The sequence below is a fragment of the Oncorhynchus keta genome, chromosome 12 (assembly GCF_023373465.1).
Source record: "Oncorhynchus keta strain PuntledgeMale-10-30-2019 chromosome 12, Oket_V2, whole genome shotgun sequence".
In the NCBI taxonomy this organism is placed as follows: Eukaryota; Metazoa; Chordata; class Actinopteri; order Salmoniformes; family Salmonidae; genus Oncorhynchus; species Oncorhynchus keta.
Genome location: NC_068432.1, coordinates 9124117 through 9150184, shown reverse-complemented (window position 1 = coordinate 9150184; position 26068 = coordinate 9124117). Strand labels below are relative to the sequence as shown.

The 26068-nt window shown below is 40.1% G+C and overlaps 1 protein-coding gene across 1 annotated transcript; it reads right to left on the bottom strand.

Annotated features, from left to right (window-relative positions):
• Positions 1 to 253: 253 nt before the first annotated feature.
• LOC118390930 (cytosolic arginine sensor for mTORC1 subunit 2) lies at positions 254 to 25677 on the bottom strand. Its single transcript, XM_035781778.2, has 9 exons — positions 25151 to 25677; positions 21451 to 21521; positions 19039 to 19232; positions 15437 to 15569; positions 10863 to 10986; positions 6690 to 6800; positions 4977 to 5059; positions 4637 to 4731; positions 254 to 4505 (listed from the first exon to the last, which is right to left on the bottom strand). Exons 1-9 carry the CDS (start codon positions 25261 to 25263, stop codon positions 4440 to 4442), a joined length of 990 nt encoding a protein of 329 aa, XP_035637671.1. The 5' UTR covers positions 25264 to 25677; the 3' UTR covers positions 254 to 4439.
• Between the last annotated feature and the right edge of the window lie 391 nt (positions 25678 to 26068).

Sequence of the window (26068 nt, the reverse complement as noted above, 5' to 3'; positions counted from 1 at the left end):
GTCTAACGTACTTGTCCTCTTGCTCAGTTGTGCACCGGGGCTGCCCAATACTCTTTCATTTCTGGTTAGGGCCAGTTTGCACTGTTCTGTGAAAGGAGTAGTACACAGCGTGGTACGAGACCTTCAGTTTCTTGGCAATTTCTGGCATGGAATAGCCTTCCTTTCTCAGAACAAGAAGGAAGGAAATGATTTGTTTCTGGCCATTTTGAGCCTGTAATCAAACCCACAAATTCTGATGCTCCAGATACTCAACTAGTCTCAGGTCAGTTTTATTGCTTCTTTAAATCAGAACAACAGCTGGCTAACAATTGCAAAAGGGTTTTCTAATGATCAATTAGCCTTTTAAAATGACAAACTTGGATTAGCTAACACAATGTGCCATTGGAACACAGGAGTGATGGTTGCTGATAATGGGTCTCTGTACACCTATGTAGATATTCCATTAAAAAAAATATATACAATAGGCATTTACAACATTCATGTCTAAACTGTATTTCTGTTCAATTTGATATTTTAAAATGGACGAAATGTCTAAGTGACCCAAACTTTTTGAACGGTAGTGTATGTAAATGTAATATTTAAATTACAGTTGAAGTTAGAAGGTTACATACACTTAGGTTGGAGTCATTAAAACTAGTTTTTCAACCACTCCACAAATTTAATGTTAACAAATAAATAATAAATACATAATAAAGGTTTGGCAAGCCCGTTAGGACATCTACTTTGTGCATGACAAGTATTTTTTCCAACAATTGTTTACAGACAGATTATTTCACTTAATCACAATTCCAGTGGGTCAGACGTTTACATACACTATGTTGACTGTCCCTTTAAACAACTTGAAAAGTTACAGAAAATGATGTCATGGCTTTAGAAGCTTCTGAAAGGCTAATTGACATCATTAGAGTCAATTGGAGATGTGGATTTATTTCAAGGCATACCTTCAAACTCAGTGCCTCTTTGCTTGACATCATGGGAAAATCAAAAGAAATCAGCCAAGACTTCAGAATTTTTGTAGGCTGGTTCATCCTTGGGAGCAATTTCCAAACACCTGAAGGTACCGCGTTAATCTGTACAAACAATAGTACGCAAATAAACACCATGGCACCACGCAGCCGTCATACTGCTCAGGAAGGAGACGTGTTCTGCCTCCTAGAGATGAACGTACTTTGGTGCGAAAAGTGCAAATCAATCTCGGACAGCAGCAAAGGACCTTGTGAAGATGCTGGAGGAAACAGGAACAAAATAATCTATATCCACAGTAAATAGAGAACCTGAAAGGCTGCTCAGCAAGGAAAAAGCCACTGCTCCAAAATCGCCATAAAAAAGCGGGACTACGGTTTGCAACTGCACATGGGGACAAAGATGATACGTTTTGGACAAATGTCCTCTGGTCTGATGAAACAAAAACATAACGTTTTAGCCATAATGACCATCGTTATGTTTGGAGGAAAAAGGGGGACGCTTGCAAGCTGAAGAACACTATCCCAACCGTGAAGCACAGGGGTGGCAGCATCATGTTGTGGGGGTGCTTTGCTGCAGGAGGGACTGGTACACTTCAAAATAGATGGCTTCATGAGGAAGCAAAATTATGTGGATATATTGAAGCAAGATCTCAAGACATCAGTCAGGAAGTTAAATCTTGGTCGCAAGATGGGTCTTCCAAATGGACAATGACCCCAAGCATACTTCCAAAGTTGTGGAAAAATGGCTTAAGGACAACAAAGTCAAGGAATTGGAGTGGCCATCACAAAACCCTGACCTCAATCCCATAGAAAATTTGTCTGCAGAACTGAAAAAGCGTGTGTGAGCAAGGATGCCTTCAAACCTGACTCCGTTAATCCTGCTCTGTCAGGAGGAATGGGCCAAAATTCCCCCAACTTATTGTGGGTAGCTTGTGTAAGGCTACCCAAAACGTTTGACCCAAGTTAAACAATTTAAAGGCAATGCTACCAAATACTAATCGAGTGCATGTAAACTTCTGGCCCACTGAGAATGTGATGAAAGAAATAAAAGCTGAAATGAAAATCACTACTATTCTGACATTTCATTCTTAAAATAAAGTGGTGATCCTAACTGACCTAAAACAGGGAAGTTTTACTTTGATTAAATGTCAGGAATTGTGAAAACAGTTCAAATGTATTTGGCTAAGGTGTATGTAAATTTCCTACTTCAACTGAATTTTCAATGCATTTGCAAACATTTCTAAAAAAAACGTTTTGCTTAAGTAGATTGAGAACATCTTTTTTTAAAGAATTTAAAATAAGGCTAACGTAAGAAAATGTGGAAAAAGTCAAGGGGTTTGAATAATTTATGAATGCACATTGTAAGTAATAAGAATGATTCGATCTCAGTTTTTGACCACTTCAATCTATCGCTTTCGATTGTTATAAGCGGGATATATTGTAGTGGGGAAACCTAGCCCTGCCAAATAAAAGATTCTGGAGCAATAAGCCAATAGTAGTACAGCATTTAGCTCAATACAAGGACTCCCAACAGCAGCTCCCAATGCATACAAGTTTACATTCCAGCCCATCACATTAAATCAGAAGCCCCGTTTATACCTGTTGCTAAAATGGGTCCTTTGTGCTGATCTTGTCTACATTCTGATTGTGCCCACATTTCCAGAAATGCATCTACACATGCTATTAAAGTGTATGCAAACAAGATCAGGATAAAGGACCCATGTTAGCACCAGGTATAAGCGTAGGTGTTAACTCAACCAATGATGTAAATATGAAATTACATAATTGCTGAATAGGATAGGATAAGTAATCCTTCTCACCCCCCTAAAAGATGTAGATGCACTATTGTAAAGTGGCTGTTCCACTGGATGTCATAAGGTGAATGCACCAATTTGTAAGTCGCTCTGGATAAGAGCGTCTGCTAAATGACTTAAATGTAATGTAAATGCTGAAAGCTGCACGTTCCTGTCAGAATCTATTCGTCGAAATTAGGATAACGGTCTTATAATTTCTGATATGGTTTGAATCAAAAGTGGTTTTGAATAGGCTACGGGTCTGGTGGACTAATGTTAGAAATAAAGACAAAACAAAAAAACGGTACAGATTCAAGTTGAGGGGCTTGCGAAACCAAACACACTACAAGCTGAAAACAAATAACTTTCTTTATCAGAAAAAATGTCACCCTTTATGTTAACACTGATAAATACATGGTTTCTGTATATCAAAGCTAACCGAAGAAAGCTTTTGCTTGACAGAGAATATAATACCCACCAATGGTTTAAGACCAACAAAAGTCTACATATCAAGAAATCCTTCAAGGATAAAATAAGCCTTCCCCTGTTTTCACATCAGTATAGCAGGTCAGAAAGAGGGACCTGTATTAAAGTGCAGACTGGGGTGGGGGATGATTGCCTAAACTGACAACAGGGTTGCAGGGCTGGTTCAATGAGCCACGACCACAAAAAAAAACATTCACAACAGAATAAATGACAAGGCCGCTACCACTTCACCACGTTGGCTTTACTAGCGTTGAAGTTATTATTCTTGTTTGTGGTAAAGGACCGGTTTGGAGTCAGGCATGGTGTGGCACTCAACCTAGTTCTCCCGAAACTACATGAAAATTGGCATATATATAGACTAGACTATTTATATGATATGTTCTATAGATCAGTGGCTCTGCGATTCATCAGTAAATGTCATTTCACGCTCATCACCAGAACAGAGCAACATTCACCAGTCTCATTTCCCCATCTGACAAAATCTGATCTGAAATTGCACACACGCTGAGCATTAGACAAGGCATCGGTCAAGGCCTTCAAAACCTCTTGGCACTGAGAAAAATAAATACAAAGAATAATGGAAATATTGATAATTGTTTGTAAAGTACATTCTCTTCCTTTCCATAAGAGGACTGGTAACTAATACAGTATGATGGTTATGGAAAGAGCAGCTTGCGAAAAACAATGTAAAGTTAGGAAGGAAAGTCTGGTATACTAAAGCAACACCTATCACTATAGGCAGTCATGGACCGCGTGGGTGACACATGAAGAGTAAAAGGAGGTGAGGGCCGCTTTGCAGTATCTCAGGGGCTGGTGCCGAAGAAATAGGCCCAAATTCGGTAGGTCACGTTGCCATGGTGAAATGGTCTGAGGGGAAGGAAGAGGAGAAAGAAATAGAGCGAGAGAAAAGAAAACACTGCAGTCACTCTTGCTTTGGGTCCCCAAAGAGGTGGATGTTGTTTGGGGTAAGAGTGGATGCTCAAGGGAGTGGTGGGTGTGGTTTGGAGTGTAGTTGGAACCGTCTCAGAATAGGAGGGACACATTGCTGGTCGCTGTACAAAGCATGTCTACACACGCACGCACACACAGTCATCCGTCTACACGACTCAAGCTTTGCATTACCCTCTTGGCACTTTTTTTTGTAAGAGTTTGACATAATAAATTGCTCGTTCTACGGTCTCTTTCCACCTCGCCTTCACTGTCCTGCGCTCTCATTGGTCCTCAAAGCTCCAATCACACTCTGGATGTTTTCTTCTGGGACCTATGAGACATAGGAGTGCGGGGTTAAATCATTATTCCAAAAGCTCCAGTTTAAACTGGCCTACAATTTACCATACAAACGGAGAGAGAGAGAGATACAGAGAGGGTGGAGAGTTGTAAACCATCACTCACCAGGGCATGGTCGAACTTGAAGGTACTGATGTAATAAGCTGGAATGTCAGCAGTCGCCAGGGGTTCCGATATTTGTGCCACGATACCACACTCGTCTGACAAGGCAATAAGAATAAAGAACACATCCATGAAGATCAGATATTTCTTTCAGAAATGAGGGTTATCTGGGCATTTAATGCATTCCTCACATTGCCAAGTAATATTCGGATTGGCATCACAGTTAGAGGTTTTTCAGAATCTTCGCCAAATGACACACGCATCAAACATGTGATGTGTACTCTGCACATGTGAGACCTGTGGAAACCAACCTGAGAAAAAAAAAAAAAACTGTCCTACTTACCAAATCCTAAAGGCTGTCCTCCAATGCGAACCATTTTCCAAAGCTCCCCTGAAGCACTAGTGAAGAGGACATTGTTGGGAAACCTAGGGAGAAAATGAATGCACATACTCATCCAATCTATAGCAATAACATTAAAAATAATGATTTGGTCAAATTCAGATTGTAGGTCAGTGGTTGCCCTACGTGCTATGGTGAAAAATACATCACTTCAGAAGTGCTAAAAGCCTGATCCACTTATCGTCCCTCTTCATAGCTTCGAGACACCACTGACCTATATAAGGGATACCTTGTCAATGTAGGACAAGCCCATGATAAAGTACACATGATCAAAAGTATGTGGACACCTGCTTGTCAAACATTCATTCCAAAAACATGGGCATTAAGCGAGTTGGTCCAACTTTGCTGCTATAACAGCCTCCACTCTTGAGAAAGCTTTCCACTAGATGTTGGAACATTGCTGCAGGGACTTGCTTCCTTTCAGCCACAAGAGTATTACTGAGGTCGGGCACTGATGTTAGGCGTTTAGGCCTGGCTCTCAGCCGGCGTTCCAATTCATCCCTAAGGTGTTCAATGGGGTTGAGGTCAGGGCTCTGTGCAGGCCAGTCAAGTTCTTCCACACTGATCTCAAAAAAGCATTTCTGTATGGACCTTGTTTTGTGCATTGTCATGCTGAAACAGGAGAGGGCCTTCCCCAAACTGTTTCCACAAAGGTGGAAGAATAGAATTGTCTAGAATGTCATTGTATGCTATAGCATTTAGATTTCCCTTCACTGGAGCCATGAAAAAACAGCAGCAGACTCTTATTCCTCCTCGCCGAACTTTACAGTTGCCACTATTCATTGGGGCAGGCAGCGTTCTCCTTGCATTTGCCAAACCCAGATTTGTCCGTTGGACTGCCTTCACTCCAAAGAATGCGTTTCGACTGCTCCGGAGTTGGGGGCGAGCTTGGCGGAAGACTTTACACCACTCCAGCCGACGCTTGGCATTGCGCATGGTGATCTTAGGCTTGTGTGTGACTGCTCGGCCACGGAAACCCATTTCACGAAGCTCCTGACGAACACTTACTCTGCTGACGTTGCCGTTTTTTAAAAAACACGCTTCAGCACTCCGCAGTCCCGTTCTGTGAGCTTGTGTGGTCTAGCACTTCACGGCTGAGCAGTTGTTGCTCCTATACATTTCCACTTCAAAATAACAGCAGGTACAGTTGACCAGGGCCCGCTCTAGCAGGGCATACATTTGTTGGAAAGGTGGCATCCTATGACTGTGCCAAGTTGAAAGTCACGGCGCTCGCCAGTAAGGCCATTCTTCTGCCAATGTTTGCCTATGGAAATAGCATGGCTGTGTTCTCGATTTTTTTTACACCTGTCAGCAAAGTGTGTGGCTGAAATAGCCAAATCCACTAATTTAAAAGGGGTGTTCACATACTTTTTAAATATATTGTAGCTACTAATGTAGTGGTACTGTAATCCTTTCGTTCAATCCACATGTGATTAGTAATGCAGCTGTTCGGGTTACCTCTACATAACCTTCTTTATTTGTAAACCCTTTATAATTATCTATGTTTGTTTCCTAATAACACAGCAGCAAACCCAGCAAATAAAAGTTGTCCACAGATGACTCTAAATGACTCCAAATTGACAGCAGTTGCCTTTGACGGTAAGACACTATAACCAGGTGAAAAAAAGAATGGCAGGACCAGAGGAAAGCACCCACCGCTGTGTCGTCTGCTCGTCCATGACGAGAGAGATGTAGCCCTCAATCAGAGAGAAAGAGAAGAAGCGGATGTGTCCAGTGTCCTCACTAGATGCCCCAGGCTCCTTTATCCTGTAATAGAAAGAGATTCAAGTCAAAATCAAACCATCTTTCAACTACATTCGGTCCTGTCCAAAACCCTGTTCCAACATCATCATCATGTCAAGTGGTCTTTTTGTCAAACTTTTCACCACTTTTACAGTCTAATCCTAACAATAGGGACTAGGGTTGTACGCCTGGAACCCGGTTACCAAGATTTTACCACCCAAAATCCCTCCCTTTCCCGGGATAAATAACTGAGAAACTGGTAAATTATAATACATTTATATGAAAAGCACGGCACGAAATTGAACTTTTAAAATGACATGCGATGTCTAAATCGGTCTTCTCTACGGCCACTGCAAGATGAATCATCAAAGCTCAGGGTGGGAACAAATAACCCATCTCAGTATGGAGCGCATTTCACAATGCATGTAGCCCCATCATGGTAACCTTGTTTCTTGTGACAGGTAGACCTACATTGCTGCAGCATAGCCTGTGACATTAATGTAAAGATCAAATGAGTCTAATTTACTCTTCTCACCTAATTTTTTAAATTGTAAAGATCTTTTATTTAAAAAAACAATAATTAAAAGCCCATCACTCTAATATTGTTGCATTAAATCAGTGCACGCGCGAGCACTGTCACAGTCACTCTCCATCAACTCCATTATATACATATATATATAATGAAGTTGATGGAGAGAGATTGACAGTGTTTAAATATATATATATATATATATATATAATGGAGTTGATGGAGAGAGATTGACAGTGTTTAGATATATATATATAATGGAGTTGATGGAGAGAGATTGTGACAGTGTTTAAATATATATATATATATATAATGGAGTTGATGGAGAGAGATTGACAGTGTTTAAATATATATATATAATGGAGTTGATGGAGAGAGATTGACAGTGTTTAAATATATATATGGAGAGAGATTGACAGTGTTTAAATATATATATATAATGGAGTTGATGGAGAGATTGACAGTGTTTAAATATATATATATATATATTTAAACACTGTCAATCTCTCTCCATCAACTCCATTATATATATATATATATATTTAAACACTGTCAATGTTGCCTTGTTGGCCTCTGTATTGGCCTCTGTATTTAGCGACTGCAAGAGCAGAAAGAGTCTCTTAACAACAAGGAACTTTGGTCCCAATGAGGACCCAGCCGAGAAGAGATCAACATCCGACGAGCTTCTCCTTCACGTCTCTATGGATTAAAATGACAATTTTTATTTAAACATTGTCACAATATATATATATATAATTGTATATATACATATACACTCCTTAGCTCCGAGTCCCATGCAAGAAAAGCTAGACTAGAATAGCTTGTTGGGAAGAAAATGTTTTTTGCATTTCTAACACCAATAGACAATTCAAAAAGGGACTATCCATTTTAAGCTGGATGTTAAATACAGCAGCCAATAGAACTCATGGGTTGTTTGAAAGAAGAGCGAACATGCAATGGTGGTGCGCTAGGCTATTGCAGTTATTTATTCAGACCCATAACCATTCGATCTTTGGGAGAAGAAGTATAAGCCTTCTGCATCTAATTCTAGTCCTATATTATTCAAGGATGTCATTAGAATGATGAAGACAAGGACAACAAAACCTATATAAATTTAACTGTTGAAAGCAAGGTAGGAAAGAAGCAACAATAAAATAAGAGTTAGGCTAATAACATTAGGGAAATATTATTAAAGGTAGGGAATACACACACACACACACACACACACACGTCAGCCTTCTAATTATACAAATATTGAAAATAAAATGAATATTGAAATAAAATTTGCAGGCTGCATGTGCTGCACCAGAATAGCATGTTCTCTCCCTGCTTTATCATGGTTCGAACAATGTGTGCAATTTCTGTCCATATAATACAGTGCAGTAATACAGTTCACACTCAAAAAGATTAGCCTAATGGAGCTAGTTTCATCCTAGTAGGGATGTTGTACATTTAGGCTGCTGCACAGCCACTATGGAAGATTAAGTCTAGCGCGCCCAGTTCAATTGTGTTAAGGAGCATTTTAAAACTCTCCATGATTTAAGTAATAAGAAATAGCTGTAATTCTTGTAAAAAAGAAAGTGTGCTTCATTACCATCATCCTAAATCTAAACATCAAATGATTGACAGATAAGGAAATTAGCTTAATACAACCTCTTTGGGCTGAGATCCCGCTGACGGGATCGATATGACAGCCAGTGAAAATGCAGGGCGCCAACATCAAAACAGAAATCCCATAATTAAAATTCCTCAAAACATACAAGTATTTTACAACATTTTAATGATACACTTCTTGTTAATCCCACCACAGTGTCCAATTTCAAAAAGGCTTTACAACGAAAGCAAACCAAATGATTATGTTAGGCCAGAGCCAAGTCATAAAAAAAACACAGCCATTTTTCCAGCCAAAGAGAGTCACAAATGGCAGAAAGAGAATAATTTATCACTAACCTTTGATGATCTTCATTAGATGACACTCATAGGACTTCATGTATGTTATGTTCGATAAAGTTCATATTTATATAAAAAAATCTCAGTATCCATTGGAGTGTTACGTTCAGTAGTTCCAAAACATCCGGTGATTTTGCAGAGAGCCACATCAATTTACAGAAATACTCATTACCATTGATATAAGATACAACTATTATGCTTGGAATTACAGATGCACTTCTCCTTAATGCAACCGCTGTGTCAGATTTCAAAAAAGCTTTACCGAAAAAGCACACCATGCTATAATCGGAGTACAGCGCTCAGAGACCAAAACAGATATACGCCATATTGTGTAGTCAACAGAAGTCAGAAATAGCATTATATTCACTTACCTTGATGATCTTCATCATAATGCACTCCCAGGAATCTCAGTGCCACAAATGTTTGTTTTGTTCGATAATGTCCGTCATTTATGTCCAAATACCTCATATGGCAGGTTTTTACCAGACATCATTCAAACAGTTTTAGGAACTTCAGAGTGTTTTCTATCCAAATCTAATAATATGCATATATTAGAAACTGGGCCTGAGTAGCAGACAGTTTACTCTGGGCACCTTATTCATCCAAGCTACAATAATACTTCCCCACAGAATGTGTTACTACATAACACAGGCTAATCTTTTCATCACACTTGTTACAGGAAATACACATCGTTTCCCCCAACGATTGGTGATGATACTATAAAAGTTTATAGTCATCACAATTTCACAAAATCGATTAATAAGTTTGGTTTAGTACTAGTATTTTCGTAAAATGCGCCTGTCAGTAGCAGCAGTCATTTAACAGAGGACGGTGGTGAGAGGATTTGAGTGTTCCTCCTACAAACGAAAGAGAAGTTGACAATTGGCTTTCATATATGCTTCTCATCTCAAGTTCTTTGAGGTTTGTCTGTTAGAAAAGCAAGCACTACATGTCGCCGCGGTTATTTTCCCAGTTAAAATGATTTCCATACAATATGGATGCGAGTGATTAATTTGCGCACACTATTGATTACAGTAGAACAAACTAATCAATTTCAGTCAAGAGTGACCGCTTGGAAAATATTGGTGCGTGAGCAGTTAAGGTACTATTTTAGCAAAACAAGTGAGACACGTGTGTTGGGAGTAATTTTTATGTCTTGGTCTTCAACATCTCACCTTATTTCAGCATATTGATTATGATTTTGAACATTTAAAACTGGTTTTGAGACACTTGGCTATTAATTTAAAATATCCATGACAACAGGAAGCAGCAAGAGTATAATTTTCAACAGGATTCTACTTAAATCAGGAAAAACTACTGAATAAGCCCAAAAACATGCTATGGTGTTTTGATTTTAGTGAAATCATGAAAATGTGTTTGTCTTGCCTACTAACAACAGCATAACCATCCTACGACAGCTCCTGCTCAAGTCTAACCATCTTCCTAGATTTTAGAATTCCCATGTTAAACAAATGGTCTGAACTTGAGCAGCTAAGTGCTCCCGTGGCTGTGTGTGTGTGTATATGATAGTCTCTTAAAAAGAGCCGGCAGATGGCCTCTGACAGCCATATGTGAAACAGGAGGAGTGCTTAGGAGAGGGTCCTTACCCGCCTGAGTAGAACATGACGTCCATGAGCAGGGTGGCCACCGAGGGCAATGTGTCCGGGTCCAGGCTGGTCACACAGAACATGTTACTGGGGCTGGACAGAGGGTGGATGATGGGACGGGGCACTGTGAGCGAGTGAGAAAACATGTGCTTTTATTAATATGATACTGGGAGTTGTGAACATATATGCATTCAACTATTTTATGTCTCACTCAGTTTTGAAAGAGTACATTTCCAATGCTTTTACAAAAATGGCTGATCCCTACTACCCATCAAATGTCACCTAAGGAGAAATCTAGGCAACAAAATCCCTCAACCAGAAAGAGGTTGACTTGATGGATAAGCAACAGATGTTCTGCCTGCCATATCGGACTGTGTTCTCCGGGCCTCTGTTCTGAGGCAGAACCTTGACAGCAGGCGCTGGATTGACTTACTCTTAACAAACATGTCAGTCAGCCTTGAAACATGTCAAGATGAGAAAGCATTATAACAGCCATGCTACATTCAGTTTGACAGGCTGCATCATAACAGCAAAATCATATCAGGGAGTCTCAGCAATATTCTTATTCAGGGGATGTAATACAATTCAATTTGTATCAGAGAAATCCCAAAGCATAACCTGAAACCAAGTAGGCATTACTGTATCAGAGTCTAGTGGTGCTTTTCCACTGCAACTTACCCCCACACCAGTCACCGGTGGTTAATGTAAGCTCTAGTGATATTGGGTTTAATCTAACATCAGGAAAACATTTCAAAAACTTTCAAATAACTTTTTTTCACCTTCAGAATAAAATAAAAAATGAAATATCCTTGGAATGTTCTAACGATCACCAAAATGTTGTGCACACCATCGAACCAACAGCACATAACATTCCCCAAACTTTCTCATTAGGTTTTCAGGTAATGTACACAGAACAAACATTAAGTTAAAGTGTGGGACAAATGTTTCATGAGCTGAATTTTTTTTTAAATCCCAGAAATGTTCCATACACACAAAAATCTTACTTCTCTCAAATGTTTTTGCACAATTCTGTTTACATCCCTGTTAGTCAGCATTTTCTCCTTTGCCAAGATAATCCATCCACCTGACAGATGTGGCATATCAAGAAGTTGATTAAACAGCATGATCATGACACTGGTGCACCTTGTGCTGGGGACAAATGGCCACTAAAATGCCAGAGATGTCTCAAGTTGAGGGAGACTGCAATTGGCATACTGAATGCAGGGATGTCCACCAGAGCTTTTGCCAGAGAAATACATGTTAATTTCTCTACCATAAGCCACCTCCAATGTCGTTTTAGAGAATTTGGCAGTACGTGCAACCGGCCTCACAACGGCAGACCATGTGTAACCATGCCAGCCAAGGACCTCCACATCAGGCTTCTTCACCTGCGGGAACATCCCAGACCAGCCACCTCGACAGCTGATGAAACTGGGTTTCCGCAACCTAAGAATTTCTGCACAAACTGTCAGAAACCGTCTCAGGGAAGCTCATCTGCGTGCTCGTTGTCCTCACCAGGGTCTTGACCTGACTGCAGTTCGGCGTCCTAACCAACTTTAGTGGGCAAATGCTCAACTTCGACGGCCGCTGGCACGTAGTAGGAGTGTGTTCTTCACTGATGAATCCCGATTTCAACTGTACAGTGCAGATGGTGTTGTGTGGGTGGGCGGTTTGCTGATGTCGATGTTATGAAAAGAGTGCCTCATGGTGGAGGAAGGGGTATGGGCAGGCATAAGCTAGACAACAAACACAAATGCATTTTATCAACTAGAATTTGAATGCACAGCAATACCGCGACGAGATCCGGAGGCCCATTGTCGTGCCATTCATCCACCGCCATAACTTCATGTTTCAGCATGGTAATGTACGCCCCCATGTCTCAAATAACTGTACACAATTCCTGAAAGCTGAAAATGTCCCGGCTTCCATACTCACCAGACATGTCACCCATTGAGCATGTTCGGGATGCTCTGGATCGACGAGTATAACAGTTTTTCAGTTCCCACCAATATCCAGCAACTTCACACAGCCATTGAAGGTAAATGGGACAACATTCCACAGGCCATAATAAATGGATTTATTTAAATTGACTGATTCTCTTATACAAACTGTAACTCAGTAGAATCTTTGAAATTGTTGCATGATGTTTATATTTTTTGTTCAGTGTAATAATGTACAAATATTTTTAGAACACACAAAAATGTCAAATAAGGGGTTCTTATATATATTTGTCTTGTTTCACTGCATGTACAAATGGGTAAGCTGTATGAGTGTGAGGTGTGAAATGGAAATGTGTTTTCTGCATATCCCAACTATCATTGAGACAACCTCGGCAGGGCCGTCCACAGACCTTTCAGGGGACAAGTGCTAAAAAGGAGAAAAAAAGGGCACCCCCACGAGGAAAGCAAACTACTTTCAAAAGTAGTTTTAGCATAGGCCTATTTAGTTCTGTAACACATCCACTCATTAACGACTCTTGGAAGATGAGTCCAAATTAGGACTAAAATCACAAATGGTAAGCAAGCCTCCTAAAGACATGATTGACATCAGGAAAAGGTAGGCTATCTAATAGTTAGCTAGCTAAATCATTTTATTTTCAATGCTCTTAAATAATAACTTCATAATATTTCATAATCTACGGCTGGCTTGTGTGGATATTTTAGTATGTGATGGTTAACTAGTCTAGACTACTACCTGTGTTCAGTGCTTAGTTTGTTAAATCGTGAGTGACCCCAAACGTATTATAATTATTTTTAAACAGTGCCAAGATGGAGGTTCAGTGTCGTCAAAACAGCGCCCTCTGTCAGTCATCTGGTGTATAGATCATTGCTTCTGAACCATGACGCTGTAGTCTATTTCTGGACAGCTGAAACAAAAACCCAGTGGCGATTTGAACAAACATTCCAGGCCATTAAGGCTACAACCTTCTCTGTCTGTTGTAAGCCAATGTTTTCAATGATGATGAAAAAAACATTACATTAGACTGCATGTCTGTGTCTTGCGTTTGTTTGATATGCTGCCTAGCTAGCTACATGCAACTCCTCACTTGAGTTTTGCATAGCGGCAAAAAAAACTATCTGCGAGTTTGTATGAACATGTTGATCAATTACTTTGTGTACAACATGTAAATAGCTGCATGTAGCCTCCCCTCCTGAAAAAAAATAACATGAAATCGCACTTGTGCTTAATATGGCCTTCAGAGGCATGGAATGCAATAGTTCTAACATGTTGTTTATGCCAATTGCAAGCTCCCTCAAAACTTGAGACATCTCTGGTAGTGTGTTTTGTGACAAAACTGCACATTTTAGTGTGGCCTTTTATTGTCCCCGGCACAAGGTGCGCCTGTGTAATGATTGTGTTGTTTAATCAGCTTCTGGATATGCCACACCTGTCAGGTGGATGGATAATCTTGGCAACGGAGAAATGCTCACTAACAGAGATGTAAACAGATTTATGCACAACATTTGAGAGAAATAAGCCTTTTGTGCGTAGGGATATTTTACGTCAGCTCATGAAACATTGGACCAACACTTTACATGTTGCGTTTATATATTTTTGTTCATTATAATACATTTTTTCACATGCAAATAGCATTTTTCGGTTGACCTTGTGCTCAAAGCATGCCATTCCATAGAGAAGCATTTATTTTTCAACTCAAAGCAATGAGTCCAATCAGTCCTCCATGACAACAAGATAAACAGAGAAAGCTAATAAGTCCTTCGTTTTTGGGTTATGCTCAAGTAAAACAAGTTGGCTACTCTATATTTCCGATTCCTATTCTTGAAGATCAAGGGATAATGTAAATATTATAGCCTTGTATTATTATTTGTACTAGAAAGTGATGGGTTAGAAGAAGCCTACACAACCAAACCATAAATAAAATGCAACATCCATTTATGGTCAGCTATGTAAACTAACATTGATTTAACCTGCAATAAATGAATTGATTCAATTGGTAATATACATTGTCATCTAATGCCTCTTAAGGGGAAAGTAATCCAAAAGCAACGGAAAGTAATTCAATTATGTTACTTAGTTTGGGTAATTAAATTATGATACTTAGTTTGGGTAATCCAAAAGTTACGCTACGGATTACAATTTTGGACAGGTAAGTACTAAACGTTACAGATTACATTTAGAAAGTAACCTACCCAACGGGACAGTTTTTCACAAAAGCTAACAAATGTTCTGGGAACTTTCACAGAAACAATTTTGGTTCGCTGGGTAAAGACTTGTGGCGAGCAGAAAGACTGTTGCTTTGTGAGAAGGTGTTTAAAGTTCACAGGCATTATGTAAATGGCAGCTGAAAAGTACCCAGGGCCTTGTTTTGGCTGAAAGTCAGAGCAGGTCCGCCGGAAACAGAAAAGTTGGAGACTTTTGGCTAAACACTGGGCTAAATCCTCAGACTATTGAGCCAAGCCGTACTGTGCTGGCCTGGTTACCACGTCCCATAGTTGCTGGAACTGTACTGTAAAGGACAATGTCAAAAGTAAACATCTGAGCAAGCACAGTACAGTTTGTCACACGATAATGTGAAAAAGGGCTAAAATGTAAGTCTTGTATATTGTGCCTACCAAGTTTAGGCTTGACAAAGCCGTTGGTGACTCCTAGGCTGTTGGCGGCTACGGTCTCTCCGTTGACCACCCTCATCAAGGTGAACTCAGAAGACAGGGTGTGCATGACCATGGGCAGGTCCCGCTCTCGAACCTGACAAACACAACACCATCAACAAGTAGGCCTCAACCAAAACACAACACTTGTTAAAACCTGCAAATCTAAAAGGTTAAGCGTTTTATAAAAACTATGAATAGTATTTGAACTGTTGATTCAATTACATCAGAAAGTAACTCACATTTTCACTTCAAAACACCAAGTTGAAACCGCACTCATCAGGGAAAAGAAACCATGGAGTCCCAATAACAAACAATTCACTGAAATTGCAAAATAACTCTTCATATTGCTTAGCTGAACACCTCAAGTGTAACTAGAAGAAAAGGGGCCCGTGGCTACAGCAAACATTAATAAAGCATTTTAGGCAGGCACTGCATGTCTGACTCGCAAAAGGTTTGGGCCACCAACCTCCCAAAGGAAAGCAATGCTTTAAAAGGGTGGAGACGGTCTTCTGCTTCAAAATCTCATTTCAAAGTGAAATTAAATGCCCCAAATAGCTGTCCATTATATGGGCCTAATGCAAAGTTACTGTGTCAGTTCCATTTACATTTAGCAGACGCTGTTATCCAGAGCGGCTTACAGTGCTTCATTTGTAAAATCTGGAGGCACCGGAACAAGAACAAAAAATGAGCGCAAGAGGGGGAGGCTTGGGGTGTTCTGAGGTACCAGAATGGGATTAAACATGTTTTTACATAATTTAAAAAATAACCTTTATAATAAAGCATGGCGTGCATATCGTCGCATTTGAGTAGTGGAATAGAGCAGTAGAGGCACCTACAGAAGTCGCCACATGGGGAACATTTTTAGTAGCCTACGGTCTGGAAATATGTGGCCTTTTATTAATGCATTTCTATGTTGGTTATTTGAATCAGCAGTGTAGTGCTGGTGGAGATCCTGCTCTAAACGACTGCATTCGGGTTGGGTCCTACCGTTTATGTAACGCAAATACTCAAAATGTTTTTTTTCTTTAAATAAAAAAAAAGATGCCTCGGCCTGGCCGGTCTTCCTCAGAGCCTCAAATAAAATCAGACACAGTGGGAGAGAGATACACAGAGACTGAGAAAGAAAGCATGCAAGATAGAAACAGAGAAAGAGTGAGTAAGACATCAAGACAAGTAGACAGATTGATGCAGAGAGCGCAAGCGAGAGAAATGGAGAGAAACGGATGAGACGCAGGTTGTTTCTTCCTTTTCTTTAGAGCCAGTGATTAGGCCGTGGCTGGGAGCAGCTGGCGGAGGGAAACCAGTGGCCATGAATGTTACCGGGAATTCCAGCAAGAGCCTGAGCCGAGACTGATCCTCTTTAAATAACTACTGCCAGATTATCAACTATTTTTTATTTCCTTACAAAGGCTACAGTTATTCAGCAGACCTTGTGTTGTTTTCTTCTCTCCCCCTCTTAGCAGGTAATAAAAAGACTCCCTATGGCCAAAAAGGCCTGGCATGAGGAAGGACTGGTGTAATTAAGCAGCTCGTCAAAGCAAAAGTGCCGCCCAGGGAGGTACTGTAGATAAGCTGCTATTGTCTTTTCATATCGAGCAAAATGGAAAAACAGTTACAGGCCACAAAGTACAAGTAGGGGAATACTACACTAAAATGGCATGTTTCGTAGGCCATTTTCCATTATCTATGTATAACAGCAGGCTACCTTCAATCCTCTCCACTGGTAACATAACAGGTCATGCAAATTACCATGTTCAGAAATACTTGCCGTAATAAGCAGCTAAACTGACAAATACAGCGAGTTATTTTGGTTCTGTACTTCAGCATTGGATTTGAAATTATACAATGAGGTTAAAGTAACGATTGTCAGCTTAAATTCCATTCATATCAGGTGAACACTTTTTGTACATAGTCCCCCACATTTTAGTGGGCCAAATTCACGGTATTAAAGTTTAGTATTTGGTCCCATATTCTTAGCACACAATGATAGTCCTGAATGAACCGTGAATAATGATGAGTGAGAAAACGCACAAACATCATGACTCCAAGACATGTTAACCTATCACTATAACAAGAGAGGTAGCATTTTTTGGTGGGGTATATTATTTGTGCGTCTTTCTCACTCATTATTCACAATTTATTCCGGATTATCTGTAATCATTATATTCTTATTCACAATAAAAGTAACTTCAAATGTGCACAATACATTATTTACCATTAATTTCTATGGGGCAAAAAATAATCTGAAACAACCAAAACAAACCACAAATGCATCCAAAAAGATTGTAGTCACAAGCTTGATGTAATAATTGCATACTAGGAATACCAAACTTAAGTGAATTTGGCCCAATACTTTTGGCCCCCTAAAATAGGGGGACCATGTAGAAAGTGCTGTAATTTCTAAACAGTTCACCCAATACCGATGAAAAGACCGTCAAGAGCTGACAGTCTACACTTTAACCTCAGTTATTATATAATTTCAAATCCAAAAGGTGCTGGAGTACAGAGCCCAAACAACAAAAAAACGAGTCACTGCCCCAATACATTGAGCTCACCGTATGTCCTCAAACTGAATGGGACTGAGGATCAATAAATGAGGGGAGAATGACACTCCAAGATGCTCATGACAATTGCCAATAACCATGTCTTTGCAATTTGCTGGCTGATATCATGTGTTCCTTGCAGAGTTGAGGAAGGCATAAAACAGCAGTCCTAAAGCATCATTTACACAGTAGGTATGCAATGCAAGAACGCAACATGGCAATCCTGTGTACTTGCATCAAGTTTGCAACTGCGGGGCTGCCCACATCTGCATAGTTTTAGTACGCAGGATCACTATTTTGTGCACCCATTTGTCGGTTTTGCGTTGGGGGGGGGGGGGGGGGTGACAGACGGAAACTTACTGATGAGAGTTAGAACAGTGGAATACACCAAGTGCACCATTTCGAAATTTGGTCGTGCGTCAGCAGTTCCTCTTGTTTTGTCGGCCAACTCAATTAGCCATGTCAGCTAACATTTTTTTTATTTATTGGTAAGTTAGTCTAGCCAGCTATCATGGCCGACACATGGCACATGACCAGAGGCCCTGACCTCCAGGGAGCCCCTATTGATTGTGTTAGTCACTCGCACTCAGGTGTCATATTAACATGGCATAAGTCATGTCCAAATGTGTAGAATCGCAGGAAATTAGCTTTAAAACTGCTAAAATGTCTCTACCCCATGGCAAAATGGATAGAATTGCATAAAATTAGCCGTAAAACTGAAAATAAATCCTCTCTGCTCAATGGAAAAATGTGTAGAATAGCAGGAAATGTACTTTAAAACTAAACAATGTTCACTCAGGGGGCAGTAAAAATGTTTTGCAAGCAAGGTGGTGGGGCCCCCAACATTTAGTTTAACTGTACAAATGGATTGATTGCACAAATCAGTTGACTGCATGTGTTTGTATGGTTATGGGAATGCAGACCCACTGCAGCCACTTACATTCTGTGACCCCATCAAAGTTGCCCCTGAGGTAAGGTATAAATTAGGCTAAGAGAGGTCTGTAGTGGAACTGCACTCACCAGGATGAAGTCCGTCTGATAGGTGGACAGCATAAACACAGAGATGTTGTGGTCTGCCAAGGGGGCGATGACAGACTTGGCTATTTTGGTGACTCCGATTGGCTGAGAGTTGGTGGTGCTCCCACCCCCCGACACCACATTGAGAGCCAACCACGTGGCTTCGGCGACACTAAGGTGCTCTGACTCAGGCAGTTCTGAAATCAGACAAGAAAATACTGTTAACGGTGTGGCCCCAGATGTATGAGTGTCTGTCAGTGGCCCCCTTGGTGATAAATGAGGCCGCTAACAGTGTAGCCGGACTATAAAATGTCCCTTATTTTACAGATTGCTGTTTGAATTTCTCCTCCGCTGATGAGCTGGAGAATGCATCGTCAAGCCTGAAAAAAAGACCTGACTCCATTGCTCAGAACAATAAGACATCACACATGACTGACCATGCTTACTTATTGCATCATAAAATCAATAATGTGTGGAGAAAAACCTTGAAAGAAACCTTGTTAATAAATAAACTGTATTCATGAGTGTCATTGGAATAATAATTAAGAGCAAAGCAAAAAAAAAGCTAAGATTTGTCAAATTGATTTATTGTGAAACAAGTGGAAAGGGAAAAAGTCTTAAGAGATTCTCCAGTACTTTTGTATATTTTTTTTGCTAGTAGTTCTGAAAGTAGCGCTCACGAGCCAAAGGTGTTCCCCGGAAAACTGATTCGTGCACCATGTTATTGCTCTCTCTGCTGTGGGTGCGTCATGTGCCTCTGCTGGGCGTCACACAGATGGCGAGGGGCTGAAGCTCATTGGTTGAAGTTACTGCTCGCTCTGTTTTTACACTGCTGCTACTCGCAGTTTATTATCTATGCATAGTCACTTTACAAATTACCTTGACTAACCTGTACCGCGCACATTGACTCAGTACCAGTACCACCTGCAAATAGCCTAGTTATTGTTATGTAATCTTCTTGTGTTACTTTATTAAATTTTTTTTTAACTTTAGTTTATTTAGTAAATATTTTCTTAACTATTTCTTGAACTGTACTGTTGGTTAAGGGCTTGTAAGTAAGCATGTCACAGGAAGGTTGTGACAAATACAATTTGATTCTCTGCTCTGCTGTGGGTGCATCATGTGCATCTTGCTAGCGGTAACACATATGGTGGAAACTTGAATTGCTATGGGCCTGGCCATGTGGGAGGAAATTGTACAGCTCCCAGAAAAAAAAGAGAGTCCCATTTCAAACTAGGGATATTGTGGCCAATTGAGGTAACACAGTAACACATTGACACAATCAGCCCAAAGCGGGAGGTTAAAAAAATACTTAGTCACTAAAGTTCCAGAGATTCTCTTGAAAAGGTACTAGAAATACATTTAAAACATTATAATGTTAACATAAACACCCCTGCCAACTAATATCAACATTTATATATAGTGTAGAATAATTATAATGCCCCCACCTCACCCCATTTGGCCAAACAGAGCACACTAAGAGTTTAGAAGACTAATGTACTGTACTATACTGTAATGTACTGAACCCTACTCTACTGTTCTGTGCTGTACTCTGTTGTCCAAACTTCTGAAACGTCTATGATTGGTTCAGATTTGGCCCAATCCACACCAAACAAATTTGTTCTTGTTTGGTGGTGGATCACATTAAAATAATGAAGAGAAAGAAACTCATACTCATAATTGTTGCAATGTACAAATTAGGGACCAGTCATGAAATTACCTTGCCGCAATTCTGTTATCAGGTGTATATTCACTTCACTTACTGTAATTCAATAACCAAAATAGATTTTTTTCAAAGTCAAGGTGTGAAAACATTGGTCAAACTGAAGGAGATAACCAAAATTCTGTTGTCATCTGCACAGTTCTTCCTGTAAACGTACACTGAAAATATAACAAAAACACAATGTGGTTGAGTGAGTTGAATCCATGTCATTAGAGGTAGTCTTTGTGAATAGAGTTGTATGGTTTACTACACTTTTAAATCAATGTTTGTTTGGCATACATTTTAAGTGAAAAAAATCAGAGTCTCAGCGCAATTCCATTCCCATTAATTGCTCACATACAGGTAAGCACAATAGAAACTTCCAGCCAATCTACAGTAGAATACCTGCACCTGTTTCGCCACGCAGAGCTTCTAGTATCCATGGTGACCAACAAGGGTCACCCTGGAAACCAGTCTAATGACATGGATTCAACTCACTCAACCACAAAGCCAAGTCAGTGACAGCTTGGCCTCTGTTAACCCATAATGGCAAAGGGGGGAGAACTGATGGCGCAATATGTGATCAAACATCAGCAGCCAGTCAAGATACGAGTCATTTGAGAAAATCACAAGGCTACAATTTTTTTCCTGTGGTCTGATCATGGTTTCCACAGTAACTTTAAAGATCCAGAGGTAGAGACTACAAAACCCACCTTTGAAGCCTTCCTCGTCGACGATAAGGGTATAGTCCTCCGGAGTTTCCGTCAAACTGAAAAATTTGCATCTGGAAACGAAAGAGGATGTTTTACAGTGAATAACGTGGTTCATTATGCAACTTGTAAATCATCAGTTATTTTCAACAGAACATATTCATCATCTAAATTAAATTATAAAAAATGGGAAGGAGTTATTGTTAACTGTTTGTAGGCAATAAGGAACCTTTACCCGTTGCACAGAAATTACCTCATTGAACAATGCAGAGGAGCAAAAGCATTTTGTTAGCCTAAAGTATTGTGGCTCCATGAGAAGAAAAATAAGATATAATATTATATCATATGCCTATCGCCTATGAGTATACTAACCATTCAGTTAACTACTCAAGCCAACACTGATGATGACCAATTAGCAATTAAACTTATATAATAATAATAAATGCCATTTAGCAGACGCTTTTATCCAAAGCGACTTACAGTCATGTGTGCATACATTCTACGTATGGGTGGTCCCGGGAATCGAACCCACTACCCTGGCGTTAAACTTCCGTACAACCTCCAAGGAAGCTGAGAAAAAAACAACAGCTTGCCCTGGTCAGACAGAAATACTCAGTCTGAATCTAAGGTAATCAGCCTCCAAACAATCTCTGACCCCCACATGGCCCCCAAAGTTCCATCTTGAACGAAAGCAACACACCCATACACTCAATGCAGACAATTTGTGTGATCACAAGACGGAACATCTTTTTCACCATATTTAATGACATATGGTCTATATTTGAGAGCCATCAGGTCAGAGACAACACAGAAATATGCTGTGGTGTTTTTCAGCTCGAAATAAATCCAGCTATTTCTTACATTTCATTCCTCAGTTATGAGTGATACGAGCTCCATGCAGTTGTGTAAACCTTGTTGCCAGAGGAATTGCAAAACCAGAGAGATGTTTAAAAAAAAAGTTAATATTTTTGCTCCCTGCATCTGTCTATGCAAACATACCCAATTACATGCATCTCAAGTTGGGACTGCCAGCAGCTGCTGCAGACATTTATGCTGATCATAAAACCTGAACCAGCTCACAATTCTGGGAGAGAAGAGACACTGGTTGATGAGCTATGCTTGTTCAATTCACCCAAACCTCTCTTAAATCGAGGGGCACCATTGATACTTGTCGATTGTGGAAAGCAGCGAGTCTGGTGCCATGCGTCATTTCTTGAATGATGATGTGCATCATCGCCTAAATGCTGAAGTGGCCTACTTGTCCCAAACATCTCCTGTTGTCGTGTCATCTTATCTCGAGTGTCCTTGGGTTGGCATGATGGAGAGCTTTTCTAATACTTATGCATAGAGAAATGGTGTCTCACCACCATTACAAAAGAGGAGCCTCAAGATTACATTCACCTTCAGTACGACGTGGCTCTTTTCCACTATTGGATGTGTTAATTTAAGGTTTTAAATTGATGAAAGGATGCTAATCTAGTGATAGCGTTTGAGAGCCATTCTCTAAAGGCTGTTCCTGAGAGCTTACCATCCTGTAGTTTCACTCCAACCCTAATCCGGCACATCAGGATTATTACAACTGGGGTTGGAGCAAAAACCTACAGGAGGGCAGCTCTCCAAGAACAGGGTTGAAGAGCCCTACGTTAGAGTGATGTTTTGAAGTTTAGGTCTACCTCATTAATCCTGGTGCATATGTATTTGGAAACTGCTGTCAGAACATACTTGTTTCATTTGATCTCTAATTTGTACTTTTCTTATCTTGAAAAAGGCTAGATGAATCTGAGGTATTGTGCAACATGGCCATGTCCTCATTAAAGTATTGTAGTAGTAAGAAGTACTTTGTTTCTTGCATTGCTCATGAACAACTTGAAAAATATGTTAGATAGGGTAAAGGCGTCCACACAACACAATGCCACAGGTGTCTCATGTTGAAGGAGCGGGCAATTGGCATGCTGACTGCAGGAATGTCCACCAGAACTTTTGCCAGAGAATTGAAAGTTCATATCTCTAACATTAGCCACATCCAATGTCATTTTAGAGAATTTGGCAGTATGTCCAACTGGCCTCAAAACCACAGTATGGCATGGTGCGGGAAAGCAGTTTGTTTTTGTGAACAGAGTGCCCCATTGTGGTGATGGGGTTATGGTATAGGCAACCAGCCTCAACTTCGCACAGCCACTAAAGATTAGTGGGACAACATTCCACAGGCCCCAATCAACAGCCTGATCAATTCTATGCGAAGGAGATGTGTCACACTGCATGAGGCAAATGTTGGACACACCAGATTCTGACTGGTTTTCTGATCCATGCCTCTACCTTTTTTTTTAGGCATCTGTGACCATCAACAACATTTTAGGTGGTAAGTAGCTTTGCAAGCCATCCCCTTGTGTTTGTGTGGCTCCACATTTTGTCAGCATCACTCACATTCTATATGAATGCAAGGCACTTCACATGGAGCTTCTAGGAGGAGTTTGTTTCAGGCTGTTAAACACCCCCGAACAATTAACACACCCTTACTTGACTCGAAATTTGAAGCTATTACAAAAAGTACTGTAAAATCTAAATGTACTTTATAAATAAATATATTAGTGACTCACAAATGGTATTAATGCCATGAATTTAAAGCTGCAACAAAGCCAATATGAGGACAGTAATCTTCTAAATAAAAACACTCCATGATGAAACTGTATATTACATTCTCTGGACATCTGTTTTTCAAGTATTTTTTAGGGGTCAGCGGAGAACACCAAAAAAGGTCACTGAAAGGTGGAGAGGAAGTTGCTCCGAGGACAGCTTGGTCAACATAGGCTAGCCAATGGCCTTTCCAACCCCATGTGCCCTTAATGTATGGATCCTCACAACAACAAAAAAAATACTTGCCTTCAACGTGGTGCAGTCATAACGCAAAGATCTCTGTTGGAATGCAAAACGCATATTGAGAATATTCTCAGTGGCATTCCAATAATCGTATAACCATCGCAATAGGTTGAACATGAGAAAATATCCTGGCTATAACCTACCATGTCCTCATCATGCCAGGTTAAAATAATATAAGGATCTTAATATTGTTATTGTGATCCCTTAATAGCATATTCAAATTAAAAACATAAAGCCTCCAGTGATGAACACAACCACCGGTCAAGCGCAATCACTTCTTTGGCAGCAGATATAATGGCTTGAGGTGCTAACATATCATGATTGAAACATTGCAAATGATGTATTCGGCATCTTCGCGGACTACTTAAATGCCGGCTGAAGGCCTATATACGAATGCCTCACGCAGCCGGTTCGATTTTGATTTCAAAGCAACCACCTCCCTCGGATAATTTTACAGCTACACACACACACACGAAAAACAACACCGCAGAGTTCAAAACTAAGCACGTACACACCCCCCTTCACGTCGGACTACAAAGGCTGAAAATGTTAATACAAAACTAAATAGCCTACTGAATTAAACGAATATGCTACTGAGAACACCCATTGACACATGCAAAAACAGAGCAGGCATTTTCATTGAAAGCTAAAAAAGATAACTGTACTGAAAACAACTAAAATTGCACCGTTTTGCTACACGGATCGGCTACATAAATCCAGTCCCACACGTAGTTTTCAATAAGGTTACTGCCCAACACCACATTTATGAATTGTTTGTTATATTTTTACGGATTTGGTAAATGTTAATATCTATATAGCTACTTACCTTGTTTTAGAGGGCAAGAAGGCGAGTTTGATTAATCCATGAGTGCAAATCTGAATGCCCTCTTTTGCTATACTCGCTACTTTCAAACTGTGTTCTAAAATATGCAACTCCATCTTTTGCGTCTTCTCATTTGACGAACATCTAAATAAATAAAATAAAAATTATATCCTTTCTAATAAAAATAAATAAATATACCTATGCTATATAGCTAGAGCGTATAAAAACCGTGAAACTGAGCAGAAAACAAAGGAGGGAGAAGAAAAAGTTATCCACTTAGGAAAATAGTAAAAGAGAGCAAAAGACAGAAGCAGGGTGAAATAAAAGAAAGCACAATGAAGTAAACAGGGAGGAAGAAAATTGAGAAGGACTGTCGTTCCGCGTGTTTTCTCTCCGACAGGGATTGGAATCGTCCAGCAGCTGGTAACAGTGAAACAAACAACTTGCCAATCAAAAGAAGGGGAGGTGCATAGAGGTAGAAAGAGGACTCATCTTTCTATCTGTATAATAGTCTCAGACAGCATGGGCAAAACCATTGGAGGCAATCTCCATGTTGACGTAGTAAATGTTCTTCTTCACGATTGACTGATCCCTCCTGATGACCCGGTTCCACATGACTCCAACAGGGTCACCAGGAGGGTTCAGCCAACGAAGTTGGACGTCCCACACAGGTGACGACGTTAAAATGGTGGAAGCACTAAATGGTGCTGGCCATGTTAATACGGCCTTTTAGACAAATGCCTCTATCATTCTCTATGGGGAGGACCTTGCTCTGGCACACTGGCATGTCGGGACATGTAGTTCCACATTTCCTATGGCGCTATGGGCAATCGTGGCGAAAATACAGGGACAATGCAAAATGTAGTTAAGAAAAATATATTTTGTCTCACCGTCATATACCATTTTTTTATGCAATAATGG